We start from the raw sequence: 14,730 nt of genomic DNA on the forward strand, positions 1-14,730 counted from the left end.
TAGCAAGAGAAGATCCATACCTGAAGAGCTTTCAAGCCCATACGCAAAGCAAATAATGCAGCAGCAAGCAGAAGGATAAAGCTTGGAGGGTCTCACAGCCTGAGTTATTTTCCTGTTAGTTTTCATTGTGAGAAGGTAGTTTCCACTCCCTTGGAGGAAAAGGACCAGGATTTATAGGCCTCTGGAAATAAAGTTATTTTAGAAGAGGACTGGGAGGAGAGGATGGGGTTATGGAGGTGGTTCCAAACATAGGGAACTTGACAGAAAAACGTAGGTAGAGGGAAGAGGTAAGCAGTAGCTAAGCAGGGTCCATTAAGCAAGGGGAGAAGGTGCTTAAGTCAGATACAGCAAGCTAAGGAAAACCAATGGAGAGAACCAAAACAAGGTCAGGACTTTCTTAGAGAAAGAGGAAGATGGATATTCTTGCAAAAGCATTACACACATTTTTGCAAAACTATTGTGTACCAGGTGAAAGGAAGCCGGAGAAAGGGAGTGCAGAAGGCCAGAGGGGAGAAGTTTTTAGTAGCTGACTGATATATGCACCCACACAGTAGTGAAAACAAATCTTCATGTTGACTCAAATCAGTAAATTTTTTTTTTTTTTTTTTTTTTAAAAAAGATTAACAAAGTCAAGATCTCCTTGTTATACCAAATGGAGTTAGTGTCAGTCTTCCAGAAACTTGATTGGCTGACAGTTTACAACACAGTTGTGGAGTGTACTAATAGTCAAGCCTTAGTATTACTCAGAGAAATATACAGGGAATAGTGTGTGGTTTAAGTTCCCTATCGTCCCCAAGACAACTAGGATCTGATCTACCACACCAGGCAGCACCACTGAGAATCACTCTGCATAGAAGAACCTCAGCTGGCTTCCTCAGAAGCTTTTGCCTCCTCCCAGAGAAAGCTGGGCCTGGGACTTCGCAGAATTCCTAGTGCTGGTAGCTAGTAAACCACTAAGGTAAGTTCCCTAGCAAACTTACACTCTTAGGTACCCCATGGTGACTAACACCGTTTGCTAGGGAACCAACTAAGGGTTCCTTAACTACAGTACTAAAGATTTCTGGGATGTCCACACCCGCTGCTTTTAAATTAGAGGCATGAGTCGGTGTTTCTCCACCTCTGCTGCCCTCAGAGGGAAAGAGGGGTCTGGTGGCTTCCTAACACCTCTGAAGACATTTGGGATCGGAAGAGGGGGAAGTGAACCCTTAATGGGTGGCTACCCTGAAGCTGGTGCCACCTGCAGAAAAAGGGGAACTTCCAGCACCCATGAGGGCACTGAAGAGGTGGGGTAGGCCACTTACCCTCCCCCAGCCTGAGAACAAGGAGGCAAATGAAGAGTGCCCATGCTGGGCAGGGTAAAGCCACGTCAGCTGAGCCTTTGGACCTGTGCTGATGTTCAAGGCAGATGCACTCAGATTTTGGGGTGGGCATGAGGCTTCTATATCAACATTCTGTATAGTTCTGCTTCTCTTTCATTCATTCCACAGTGTACAGCAGGTTCTTTCATCAATCTCTCTGATTACTGCTGTTCTTGTTTTTAAGAGAGGGATCCAAGAATACAAGCAAGAACAACTGTAAAATAAATCTAAATAAATAAAATACTTACTGGAAAAGGGTGGGCCCAAATACAATGGCAAGGTTTTCCAGGGTCATGTGATTCATTTCACTGTGTGATGCCACCTTCAACAGAAAGGTAGAGAGGAACTGGAAAAGGCTGTAATGGGCCTTAGGCAGGCTGCTTAATAACCTTTTCAGATATCGTGTACACTCAGCCATGTGGTTCTTATTATCTGTGAAGAATTAAGTTTTAATTCAGTTACTAACAGATGGGTATTCTAAGCATCCAGCATGGCCACATATATACAAGCTTACCAGATATATACAAGTTTTACTACACAATTTACTCTATTGTAAAGATTTCCCTCAACAAAAAAGACACTAAGGGAAAAAAGAGCATATATGCCTAAAGCCAGTAATTTTCAGACTAACCCTCTAATTATTTCACATTAGCTTTAAACTATGAACATTTCCCTAGTTACTGGAATTTCCTATGGAGCACTCTAGGTCTTTGGACTCTATCCTGTGTCTGTGGCAGTCCTCCTCTCCTAGCAAGAAAACATAGCGTTTCCTGTTATTTCTAGTGGAGAGTATAAGACATTACCAACTGGCTATACATGATAACCAAAGACCTTATGGAAAAAGCCGTGGGAGGACTGTCAGCTGTGACTCTCGCTGGAGATCTGCCACATGCTGTGTGACTCATACTAAGAGAAGGCTGGGAAATTATACCCTTTCAGCATGACATCAGTCTTCATTTCCCTACTAATTGGTAACATTTACAGTTTCAGGGTATTTTCCACTATAAATATAGTACTGCAGTTACAGAAGAGAGGTTTAAAATTCCAAGTCCAATGACATTCATCTTTTCGCTTTCCCTGCACCAAAAATGAACATTTTAATGGTAAATATGAGTTCACAAACACAACTCACTTTAATAGGAGGGATGGGATGAGAATGATTGAAACCCATAAATACTTTAGCTGTGCTAACTCAATACCGTGCAATAGCTAAGGCAATAACTATGGTCTTGGATAATTGTAAATTGAACACCATTTGCAACATACACTAGAACCTCAGAATTACGAACTGACTGGTCAACCACACACACCTCATTTCGAGCCACAAGTATGCAATCAGACAGCAGTGGGAGGGAAGCAAATACGGCATAGTACTATTTTAAACAAAGGGGAAACGTTTAAAGAATATTTGACAAGCTAAGGAAACTGTTTCTGTGCTTGTTTTATTTAAATTAAGATGGTTAAAAGCAACATTTTTCTTCTGCCTAGTAAAGTTTCAAATAGGTATTAAGTCAATGTTCAGTTGTAAACTTTTGAAAAACCACCATACTGTTTTGTTCAGAGTTACAACCAACCTCCATTCCCCAGGTGTTCAAAACAGAGTTTCTATTGTAAGTCAATTGGACACACTGACTAGGAGAATCCACAAAATGACCACCCTTTAAGGTGTGAAGTTATGCAAACACTCACACATTTGTTGATTACAGTGTTTAAATTCTGCTGTGTGTTCACTAGTCAGCCATTTCTGGACAAAAAAAAGTCATCCCAGGTGCAATACCATTAAAGTTTCAAATTAATTTAGCCTTTGTTTTACCTTCAAAGGTTTTAAGAAGGTTAGCCTGTAAGTTGTCTGGGAAAACAGCCACTGGAAGCTCCTTGAGGAAAAGTTTAAGGATGCTTGCAACAGAATCAATGTCACCATCATTAATGAGGTCCACCTTCTCACCTTGATCATACTTCTGCTTCAGTGCTTTGATTTTATTCACTGAGCCACCGATTCGAAATAGACCTACGTGATCCAGGCCTATTAAAATGAAATAACCATTTTTTATAAAATACATAAGGAGGAAAATTAAAACACAGTTTATAGATAGTTTTCAGAGTAACAGCCGTGTTAGTCTGTATTCGCAAAAAGAAAAGGAGTACTTGTGGCACCTTAGAGACTAACCAATTTATTTGAGCATAAGCTTTCGTGAGCTACAGCTCACTTCATCAGATGCATACTGTGGAAAGTGAAGAAGATCTTTTTATATACACACAAAGCGTGAAAAAATACCTCCTCCCACCCCACTCTCCTGCTGGTAATAGCTTATCTAAAGTGACCACTCTCCTTACAATGTGTATGATAATCAAGGTGGGCCATTTCCAGCACAAATCCAGGGTTTAACAAGAACGTCGGGGCGGGGGGGGGGGGAAGAGGTAGGAAAAAACAAGGGGAAATAGGTTACTTTGCATAATGACTTATGCTTGAATAGAGACTGATAATGGCTAAGTTAATTGTATCCAATTGTAACTGGACAGTCTACGTAAAAGGATAAATGGACACAAATCAGATGTCAAGAATTATAACATTCATAAACCAGTCGGAGAACACTTCAATCTCTCTGGTCACGCCATTACAGACATGAAAGTTGCTATATTACAACAAAAAAAACTTCAAATCCAGACTCCAGCGAGAAACTGTTGAATTGGTATTCATTTGCAAATTGGATACAATTAACTTAGGCTTGAATAGAGACTGGGAATGGCTAAGTCATTATGCGAAGTAACCTATTTCCCCTTGTTTTTTCTAACCCCCGCCCCCCCCTCAGACGTTCTTGTTAAACCCTTGATTTGTGCTGGAAATGGCCCACCTTGATTATCATACACATTGTAAGAAGAGTGGTCACTTTAGATAAGCTATTACCAGCAGGAGAGTGGGGTGGGAGGAGGTATTTTTTCATGCTGTGTGTGTATATAAAAAGATCTTCTTCACTTTCCACAGTATGCATCCAATGAAGTGAGCTGTAGCTCACGAAAGCTTATGCTCAAATAAATTGGTTAGTCTAAGGTGCCACAAGTACTCCTTTTCTTTTTATAGATAGCGTCTACAGAGACCTGAAAACTGCATTTTGGAAGCAAATGAGTTAATTGTTCAATCTCACACACCCCAAAAGAGAGTTGTTTAATTCAGTATTTCCAGGTTTTTTTTGTTTGGTTTTGTTTTTAACTACTGTCCCTTCTTTATTACCCTTTAACTCCACAAGGAGTTTTCAACTCTGGTTTGGTTGATATCCAGGGAGTTTGACTCAGCAGGTCACTTTTCCTCATTCTAAACCAACCCAATCAAAATCCACTTAGACTTGTTTATAAAAAGAGTGGAAATTTACATGTTCTCCCATTAGCTGCAATTTTCCTTTGTGGTCCTGCTTACCCAAAGCAAATTAATTATAGCTGTTTATTTTGACTAAAAGTTTCTAGAAAGCAGAACAAGTAATCAACTTACCAAACATTTCTAGGTATTCCACCATTTGTGTCACAACAAAAGGAACTTGGCATTGTGTTGCCTCTTGCGCAAGAATCTCAAGGGGAACACCAAACTTGTTTCTTCTCTTGGTGAGCTGGAAATCTGGTGCCACTTTATTTGTGCCTTGCTTAATTTTAACTGAAGACAGCGATTGCTGCAAAATAAAAACAAAGAACCCCTCTGTGATAATACAAGCTGCTTATCACTGTGCACCTCCTCAGGACTGGACATGGCAATGTGGTAGCTCTGCTTCAGTTTCCACACAACTTTTTCAGCCTACTCCATCCATATAGAAGTGACTTGGCCCTCCAGTCAAGCCACTCTAAACAGGGCCGGCCCACAACATTTTGGCACCTGAGGCGGGGAGCTCAAATGATGCCTCCTTCCCCCTCGCTTGGGCCAAAACTTTGAAAGGTCTCAGTTCTGCCTTCTTCCTGTTCTACTCCTCTCATGGTACTGCTCTCCTACCTACCCCAACAAATTTAAAATTTTTTGAACAAGGCATTTTAAGTAACACTTAACTTTCAAACACCTGAACAGCAAATGTAATTTTTCTTGTCTGCACAGTAAACACTGGCATTTTTATCTGCTTGAATAACCAAAGTGGGGCTTTCTGTTCCTTCTTGGTTGCAAAGATTTGACTGCTTCCTGAAGGTCCACAGTCTGGGCCAGCTCATGCTCTATTGAGATGGTTGCAAGGCCGACCAGCCTCTCCTGTGTCATTGTGGAGTGTAGAGGTGTTTTTATTAACTTCAGCTTGGAGGAGCTGCGTTCTCCACTGGCAACTGTTACAGGAAGTGTTAGAAGTATGTGCAGAGCAACAAAAACAGTTGGAAAGAGGGTGGTCATCTTATTTGTGCGCACATATTCCAGAACAGCCTTTGGAGTTGATCCTGCTGAAATGTATCTTGAAAGGGCTTTCAGTTCATCACCTAAATCACTCGCATCAATATCGTGCATGTCATCATGTGTCAACACTGTCTCTAGTGCCCTGCATTGCTGGTATAGGTCTTCTTCAGGTATAGTGAGGAGTTTTGGAACATCATACAACATCCGAAATATACTGCTGTGTTCCTTGAGCCGAATGTGCAATACAGTCAGTTGAACGTTTCAATCTAGCACCTGGGTAAATAATTCAACTTTGAATTGTTGTTTGGGGTCTCTTATGGGATTATCCTGTGCCTCGTAACCAAAATGTTGTCATCTTCGGTGACTCCAGTATTCTTGAATGGGTGGGAAAATAGCTTCAGTGTGAAGTTCCTCGGCCAACTTCTGTGCACTCTTCAGGACATTTTGAAATCCCTCATCTGACTGGTAAGACTGTAGGTATGACTTTGCTTTGTCCAATTGTTCCATTGCTCCAGATATATCAAGGTCAACACCTTGGAGTCTCTTGCTTACAACATTTCAAACAGTATATCATGCCACAACACTAAGCCACACAGAAATTTGAAGTTATGCATGTTTCTGGTGATTTCATGTCCCTCTGCCACTGTTCTCCCACGAACAGTTCCTGTCATAGCATTATCCTGCATAATGGCAACTATGGCATCATCTATCTTCCCAATTTGGTGTTTGATAGGATTTATCGTCTCCACTCAACTTTCCCCATCGCGTGGCACTCAGTGGTTTCAGTGTCAGAGAAGATGTTCCCAGATGTTGCTTCAAAATTTGCCATCAATGAGTTGATGCAGAGAAAATACATATATGCTTTGAATTATATTAAATTCAGCAGCCTCACTAGAAGCTGATGCTGCATCACTGACCACCAAGTTCAATGAATGAGAACTGCATGGGACAAAAAAGCTTGAGGGTTGAACTCTCGGATCCATGTCTGCACTCCTCTGTTTTCTCCTCTCATGTTGGCACCATTATTGTAGCCCTGACCTCTCATGTCAGCTATCGCAATTCCCGTATCTTCCAGCTTTTTACGAAGCACATTTGTCATACCAGCTCCTGTAGTATCCTCAATGTCAATAAATTCTAGAAAATGCTCTGACAGTCACCATTGCAGGGACATTTTCACTAGGTTCTGTTGTTGTTACAAAATGCACCATTCAAGTAATTTGTTCTGTATGGCTGCTCTCAGGTGTGCGGTCCAGAACAGAGTAATATCTTGCTGACTTCAGATCTGCCACAATCTTGTGTATACATTTCTTGGGTGGTGACTCTTCTTCAATGCTCCTGGAGTACAGCATCAAACTCGGCCATCAGCTCCACAATTTTAAGGAAGTTTCCATTGTTTGGCACATACAGTTTGATCTGAAGTGCCACGCAGTGCTAGGTTTGGGGTAGCAAGCATTCTCACAACAGCAATGAGCCTTTTCAGAACGTTTTGACAGTAAAGAGACTCTAATGCAATCTTCTCTTGATGCTGATCATCTATGGTGACCTTTAACTTTAGTCTCATCTCAAGCTCTTTCAACCGATTTGCTGCCTTCTTATGGCATGCCAGATTTCTAGCCAGATTTTTCTAGTCCTTTGTTCCTGTAGAACCCAATGTGGCTGGAACATTAGACTGGAAGAGTTTGTAACAAAACAGTATGCAGCATTCTGGGGTTTTGAGTACAAAAGCCATAGCCTCTCCCCTTTGTCACCATTAGGGATTTCACACCAATAATGTGTTGGATGGCAACTTCTATTTTCATTGTCTTTGGGGAACATGAAGTTTTTTCCACTTGCTGTGGCCCATGCAGTACAAGGAAGTCCCTCAGGCTACTGCTTAAGTGGGTCCACAGTCCTGGATCATCTAGACTTAAGGAACTAAACTCAGCAGCAGCCGTTTCTTATGCCTCCAACACACTTCTCTGATCTACACTTTTCTTCAGGCATGTGCACGGTTACATCCATTTGAGATGGAGATATGGATGCTGCAGTAGCTGCCAGTCAGAGTGCAGGTGACCTAACTGGAAGATCAGGCATCTCCTCACCACTCACATCCTCACTAGGGACGGAAGGCTCACCATGAACATATATGTCTATGTATCTCAGGAGAGCTCTTTCCTGCTTAGATAGAAAATCTTCCTTTGCTTGCTTTCTTTTTCCGAATGCTGCCCCAAAGGGGCGTTTTCTTCTTTCACTCATGACTGCTGTTTTGTGCCAGCTAGAGTGGCTTTCAACACTCAATTGAGGGGGACAAATAATCAGGCTGGTAGCAGGGCCTGCGTGAGGGAAGATATCAGCGTCTGAAGGGCCTAACTGGCTCCTACTACTTCAGTTGACTGTTCTCCTCAAGTGGGTTCCGGGAAGCTGCAGGAAACAGGAAGCTCCCTGAGAAGCTGGTGTTAATCAGTCCAGGCTCCTGGGGGTGCTAGAGAGGTACATAAGAGGCAACTCCTCCTCTCTCTCCCTGCAGCTCCTGCTGCTTTCTGTTATTCCCTCTCACCTTTTCTCCTGCCTGCCTGTTATGTCTCTTGTGCCCTCCTTCCTCCTGCACAGCACTCCACCATCTCTGGGCATCTCCAGCAGAGAGAATACATGTGCACCAGTAGCAGACACAATTTTCTACACTCTGGGTCCTAGTGGCGCCCTGCGCACCCCACAGTCTGGCACCTGAGGCGGCCGCCTCAGTTTGCCTCACAGTAAGACTAGCCCTGACTCTAAAGCATTCAACCCCCTCTGGGGTAGCAGAGTCACTTAGTCCAAATCCAATAAACATACCAAACAAGAGAATTCTCAGCCCTGCCAGGCTCAGACTTCAGCCCCCACCCCTTCTCACAGGCAGGATCCCAGCCACGAACAGCCTGTTTTCCCATTTAACACCCAGCTCTATGGCTCTTCTCTAATCAGTCATCCAGGAGAAGTCAAGCTCCTCCCAAGGCAAGCTACAAACCATCTGCAGTCTCTGGTCCCAGCCAGGCTCCTTAACTCACACAGCAGCAGCGTGTCTGCTCCCCTTCTCAGAGAGCTATCCACTGCTGGGAACTCAGCACAGGTGTAGTGAGGTAGGTCTAACTGAGCCCAGGGAATACACTTTAACCCTTTCCTATCTGTTGGAGGGTTTGGTCTACTCTACCATACCATCTTTCTTTGATAAAACCGATATTGGTTACAAACAGTCAAATCTTACCTGTGAACTGAGCAAGTTAGAACCAGGGAAAGCCTATCTTAGGCCCTAATATGGTCCCTGTTGCTATAGTATCTGAGATCCTCAAACTGTGTGTATATTTATCCTCACAGAACCCCTTTAAAAGTAGGGAAGTACTATCAAGTCCATTTTACTTATTGGAAATTGGGCACAAAGAGGCCAAATGACCCACCCAGCAACACCTAGGAAGTTTGTGGTGAACCAGGTATTTAATCCCACCTCTCCCAAGCCCTAACCACTGGACTACGCTTCCTCACCAGTTATCTTACTGAAGACTACTTGTTGAGAATGAGATCAGCTCATGTTAGTAAGACACGCAGGATTACCCTCAAACCTTTTTTTCTTTTTAAAGTTGCTTTGTTGTTCAACAACCAGTGAAAATAGCATTGCAGTTAAACTGTGTCGATTTAGTCTTACAATCCTTTTTGTGGCAAAATGATGTGTGATGCATATTTCATATGGGTACTATTAAAAAGTGCAGTACGAGGTGAGATTTTTCTCTTTACTGTTAACATGTTATACTGTTCAGTAGGAAGCAAGATGGATGTTTTAATTGCTCATATTATCTTCTTAATACCATGAATATGAACACCATTGTCTAGAGGACAGTGAATGTATAGTAAAAACGAGTTCTCCTGACTCCAGGTCAGAAATAATTTCTCCTTTATACACACACACACACACACACACAGACACACACACACACACACACACACACAAATAGCATTTATACAATTAACTAGAAAAAAGTTAAAAATGACCATTTTATTTTTCTGCCAACCCAAATCTATCATTTGCAAACTATTTTATTCATTGAAGAACCCTGTGTATGCTACTAATTTCATGAAAGAACATTGCTGCCAGAACTGCTAGACATTTTTGTACCACTTTTGCTTAATTTGCTATTACTTTTGAATAGAAAATTTATTCTCATGTGAGAACTTTTGAAAATGGGTAGTTTCCAAGACTGAATGATCTGACCTCTGGCATGGTTTGCATAAAATAGATGAATTATAACAATTCCAATATCACATTCATCTGACATTGATTTTTAGTGATGTTAGGAAGTGTTGTATATTGAAATCATAGAATTGTAGGACTGGAGGTGACCTTGAGAGGTCATTTAAGTCCAGTCCCCTGCACCCATGGCAGGACTAAGTAATGCATGTCTACAGCTCACACGCCATTTGTGATGGAGTCAGATCTTGGACTGAATTGGTGATCCATTTGTTCTTGCAAAGACCGTTGTACACAAATTTATTGCAAGAAGTTTACAGCCACTAGAGATCAGCCCACTAATATAACTCTTACAGAAGAAGTCCCACTGAATGAGTTTATGTTGCAACAAAAAGGGAGCTGCAATAAAGAAAGCAATTGGAATTTTGACCAAGTGGCTGCAACTTCATTATAACAGTTAAACTTCAGACAAGGTAACTCCCAAAGGCAGCCTATCCTAGTAGTAAGGAAAGGAGAAGCAATAGCCAACATGAGCTGACACAAGCTTCCGCACAGTCAGTGTTCATATCCAAGTAATGCAACATACTAGGCGTGGCCAGCCCAAATAAATCCCAAGCTTTAAAAGGTCTGCATCATTCTAAGACCTAATGAAGATCTGCAGCCCCGTTCAAGCTACCGCACATGAGAAAACTCCCGAGTATTGCCACAAAAGCTTAGGTCTCCCTGGGAACTCCTTCTGCATGGAAGGTCATTTAATGCCAAGTTTTCAAGAAAGGGACATTACTGCAACTTCCAACCTTTGAGGTCAGGAAACCCAATAATTGTATCCCTACCGAGGCAAATCTAACCTCAGCTACTGAGAACTTCCATACAAAATTGTAATCCTGGTTAAACAGCCGTACGTTTTGTGAACTAAGAAAAACATGCATCTTTAGCAAGGAGATTATACCTGCTCATCATGATTGTATTGCATAGCTTCAAATAAGGGATATCAGCACAAACTGATGACTGCAGCAGTAACGTCACATTAATAGAGCAACGAGGAAGAATAAGATTTAGGAGAAAGTATAGCATGTTTGCAAAAAGAAAAGGAGTACTTGTGGCACCTTAGAGACTAACCAATTTATTTAAGCATGAGCTGCATCCGATGAAGTGAGCTGTAGCTCACGAAAGCTCATGCTCAAATAAATTGGTTAGTCTCTAAGGTGCCACAAGTACTCCTTTTCTTTTTGCGAATACAGACTAACACGGCTGTTACTCTGAAACCTATAGCATGTTTGTAATAGTAGGAGGGCAAAACCACTAGCCGTTTCACCTGGCATGGCCTTTTATCGATGCACCAGCACTTCTGAGAAGTGGGATCAATCAACAGCAGCCTCTTTAACAAGAGGGAACTACCAGTGGCCAGTAGTCCTGTGATCCATATTAGGCAAGATCTAGGATGGTGATGAGATGGCAAAAATTAGCTAGTTGAGCAATAAACCATAATTGCTTATCTCAGACTATGATCACCAGGAGGTTAGGTAGGAGACACGTTTCAAAATAAAAATAAAGGCTATAAATCCTAATGCTTCAGATAAGGGTCAGAACAATTTATGTAGTATGTATATTTCATTGTTTGAAAAGGAAATCTTTTAAAATTTTCATAGCTTCATCCCAAAATGCTTTAAAACTAATATCTTTTCAACTATTTTATTACCATGTTTTAAAAAAAATATTCCATAAAAATTTATATTAGAAATGCCATTCTCTCACTTCACAAATTCACTTTCTAACAATGCCAGACATTAAGACTTATTTGACTTGGCTGTGTTCAATTCTGTTGCCATGGCACGTATGCACAAAAGGGGTTTACCACCAGTATATTAGCAAATTTAATCACACTGTAGCATTGAGCTGGTGTCAATCTACTTAAAAAAGCAAATACTAACATGTAAAAAGAACCATAATTTTGTGCTCCATTTACACTACAATGACTTTAAAGTGAATGAGATTAACCATTGTATTGGAAAAAAAAAAAACCTACAAATCTAACAATCTCTCCCTCCCATGCTGCTGCATATTACAGTTGGGGGAGGCGGGGGGACCAGCATATTTCTCAGCAGCTTTTGTGAATGCAGCTAGGACACAGAACAGAATAAATAAGCCAATGAAAATCCACTTACACAAACCAAAAGAGAGGCACTTGTTCCCATGTTAGACCTGCATTGGTGTGCTCTGCATTTTCAGATGTCCCACTCAGAAGACATTGCTTCTGTTCATTCATGCAAACTTAACCACAGCCATTCAGAATGTTCACGTGGAGAGTGATGATAGTTAATTTACTATTTCTAACTTTAGTCTCGAATGTCACAGATTTCTACTAAAGGTAGAAACCGAGTGATGGTAGACATAGATTCCTTATGGTAAACACTTGCTGCTACAGAGTCATATGGCAAAAGCTCACTCAACTGCACTATCAAAAGATGTTTCCATGGCACCTAACGCCCACACAATGTCATAGCTTCCTGAAAACTCAGACTGATTATTTGATATTCAGTTTCCTTTTTAACATGCAGAGATGTTAACAAAACAAACTTATTGACCAATTGTCCTCGCCACCTGCAAACAATGGTGAAGAGCATATTCTGAATTTATGGAGTAAGCAGGGGGCAAAACACATGCAGAGTTTTAGTTAAGTGCTTTCATTCCTCATTTAATTTGTGAAGTTTTTTCTGATTTTTAGGTGTGACAGGTAACAAAAATATGAAGAGCCTTTGCTAGGCAGGGAGAGAAAAGGACAGGGGGGCATAATACAATAGCCACTATCCAAGCACTCCTCCTGGCCAGAGGCTGCTTTACAGTACTTTACCTCTATTTTCTTTCTTTTCACACAGCACTAAAAATCTATCTCAATCTCCCCTCATGTCAGGGACCACTGACATTCAAATACTCAACCATATGGGACACAGCAGGACTTCTTCCCAGCCTAACAAGCACTCACTGCCACGCCCAGTCATCTTTAAATAGGTTTCTTTATCTAAACCTTTGCACATAGTAGCCAAGACAGTTCCTTAGCTTACTTTTTATCATAAGGTTTGCTATGATAGCTTCCGCTCCTAGAGGGCTCTGCTTCTAGTAGTTTCTCAGTCCCAGCCAACTCCCTTCTCATAGCCAGTTCTCATTCAAACAGATCTACTCTCAGCCAGCTGTTCTCCTTTTGATCACCAGGACTACCCCCCTGAATACCTAGCCACTTACACGGGGGACCTATCCAGCTCCCCACCTGTGACTCCTCCCCAAAGACAATCTTCCCCAATAACTCCTCCACTTACTGCCCTCTGACAGGCCTTTATAGCCCCAGGTGTAGTCCGGCTCTCTTTAAGTGGCTCAGCTGGGCCCACTTGCTTTGTACAGAGTAGGGGGCCTGGTTTACTGACAAAAAACAGTTACCCTGTGACAGGCAGACTCAAGGAAAGAGAAAAGAAGGCATTTTTACCCTGCTAGGGGCTCACGTATATGGAGACCTTATCCTGACATTATCCCACCTAACACAAGGCTCTGTGAGGGATTGTTCCCCCCCCACTCCAGCAGAAAGTCCTGCCCATATGAGCCTCTCCTGCTACCCCAACACAGCTTTCTACTGGGGTAGGGTAAGGATGAGCCTCCTGACATATATGAGATGCTCCAGGCAGTGACATGCCACCCCACAGTTTTGTGTTCCAGGGCTTGAGGTGGCCAAGGAGGAGGGACTAGGCCCCCCTCACCCCACTTGCCCTAATACACCCAATAAATGGCTTTATTATCAAAATGGAAATTTCTGCAGGAAATGTCTGTCTTTGACTAAGTATTTCAGATTCTCATAAAAAAATCCAAAAGCCCTCCCCCTTCCACAAAACACACCCTTTGGTTGTTAGGCAACCAAAATCTGAAACTTTCATCCAAAACTGAAAGCCAAAAACAGATTGTTTTTTTTTTTTTTTTTGGGGGGGGGGGGGTTAGTTTGATATCAAAAGAAAGTTTTTGACTCAAACATTTTTTCTTAATTTTCATAAATCTGACATAGGGAAAAACACATTTCCCAACCAGCACATAAGAAAGATCTCTAACATTGGTTACACTTACCTCATGTTTGCAAGGTTTTCTTCACGACCAGGAGCCCAGAGTTGTTGTTTTTTTAAATGAAAACCTAGATCCTGTGGTAAGTGGTAGCTCTTGCCATGGGTTAGTGGATTATTCAAGCTCTAATTAACATTCTGGCTCATTTGCAAATATGGATGTCTGCAAGAAGAGCAATAACTCTCGCTGTATTAACAAAAATCCATTTGTATATATAGGAAATAAAAAGTAACCCAAACAAAATCAAACCAAACAGCCTTCAGGGTTTGAACAGTGTTTCTTCATTATTTGATCAGCTCTGCTTATTATCATGTTGTAAATTACCTGATTGCAAGGTGGAGACAGATCTTTATTGCTCCTGTACCTGGGTCTATTGTCGCCCTGTGCTCCCCAATCAGGAAATCAAGGGAGACGGACTTGTTCTTGGGGGAGGTCTGTGAATTGAAAGATATGTATCTACTCAGTGTTTGTCCAGAGCTAGAATCACTGGAGGAACTTCTCCCAATCTCTTACTACTTCCAAAATACAAAAAGCTTTCTTAAAACCATAGTTAGAAACAGCTTCTCTCATGCTCCAGAGATAGGCTTATAGAGGTAAATGTTGGGAAATATTGATTTCACCATACACACAAACTGATGAAAAAATATTTCCCTAGTTAATCTAAACTTACAGATGGGCAAAGCAAGAAAAATGCTGCTTGAAAATTTATTTAATGTTTGTTTAGG

General features: G+C 41.6%; 1 protein-coding gene across 3 annotated transcripts in view; it reads right to left on the reverse strand.

Annotated features, from left to right (window-relative positions):
• Window positions 1-12,957, reverse strand: part of FAM13C (family with sequence similarity 13 member C) — a 220,291-nt gene extending 207,334 nt beyond the window's left edge. For 2 of the 3 annotated variants that reach the window (XM_043550247.1, XM_037904807.2), the window contains exons 1-4: window positions 12,073-12,956; window positions 4,843-5,017; window positions 3,172-3,381; window positions 1,607-1,790 (exon numbers count right to left, since the gene is read on the reverse strand). In XM_043550247.1, the coding sequence (XP_043406182.1) occupies window positions 1,607-1,790; window positions 3,172-3,381; window positions 4,843-5,017; window positions 12,073-12,102 (599 nt within the window). In that variant the 5' untranslated portion in view covers window positions 12,103-12,956. Of the gene's footprint in view, window positions 1-1,606; window positions 1,791-3,171; window positions 3,382-4,842; window positions 5,018-12,072 lie in introns of all 3 variants that reach the window. The other variant, XM_043550246.1, reaches the window with a different exon arrangement.
• Between the last annotated feature and the right edge of the window lie 1,773 nt (window positions 12,958-14,730).

This window comes from Chelonia mydas, chromosome 7, assembly GCF_015237465.2.
Source record: "Chelonia mydas isolate rCheMyd1 chromosome 7, rCheMyd1.pri.v2, whole genome shotgun sequence".
Classification (NCBI taxonomy): domain Eukaryota; kingdom Metazoa; phylum Chordata; order Testudines; family Cheloniidae; genus Chelonia; species Chelonia mydas.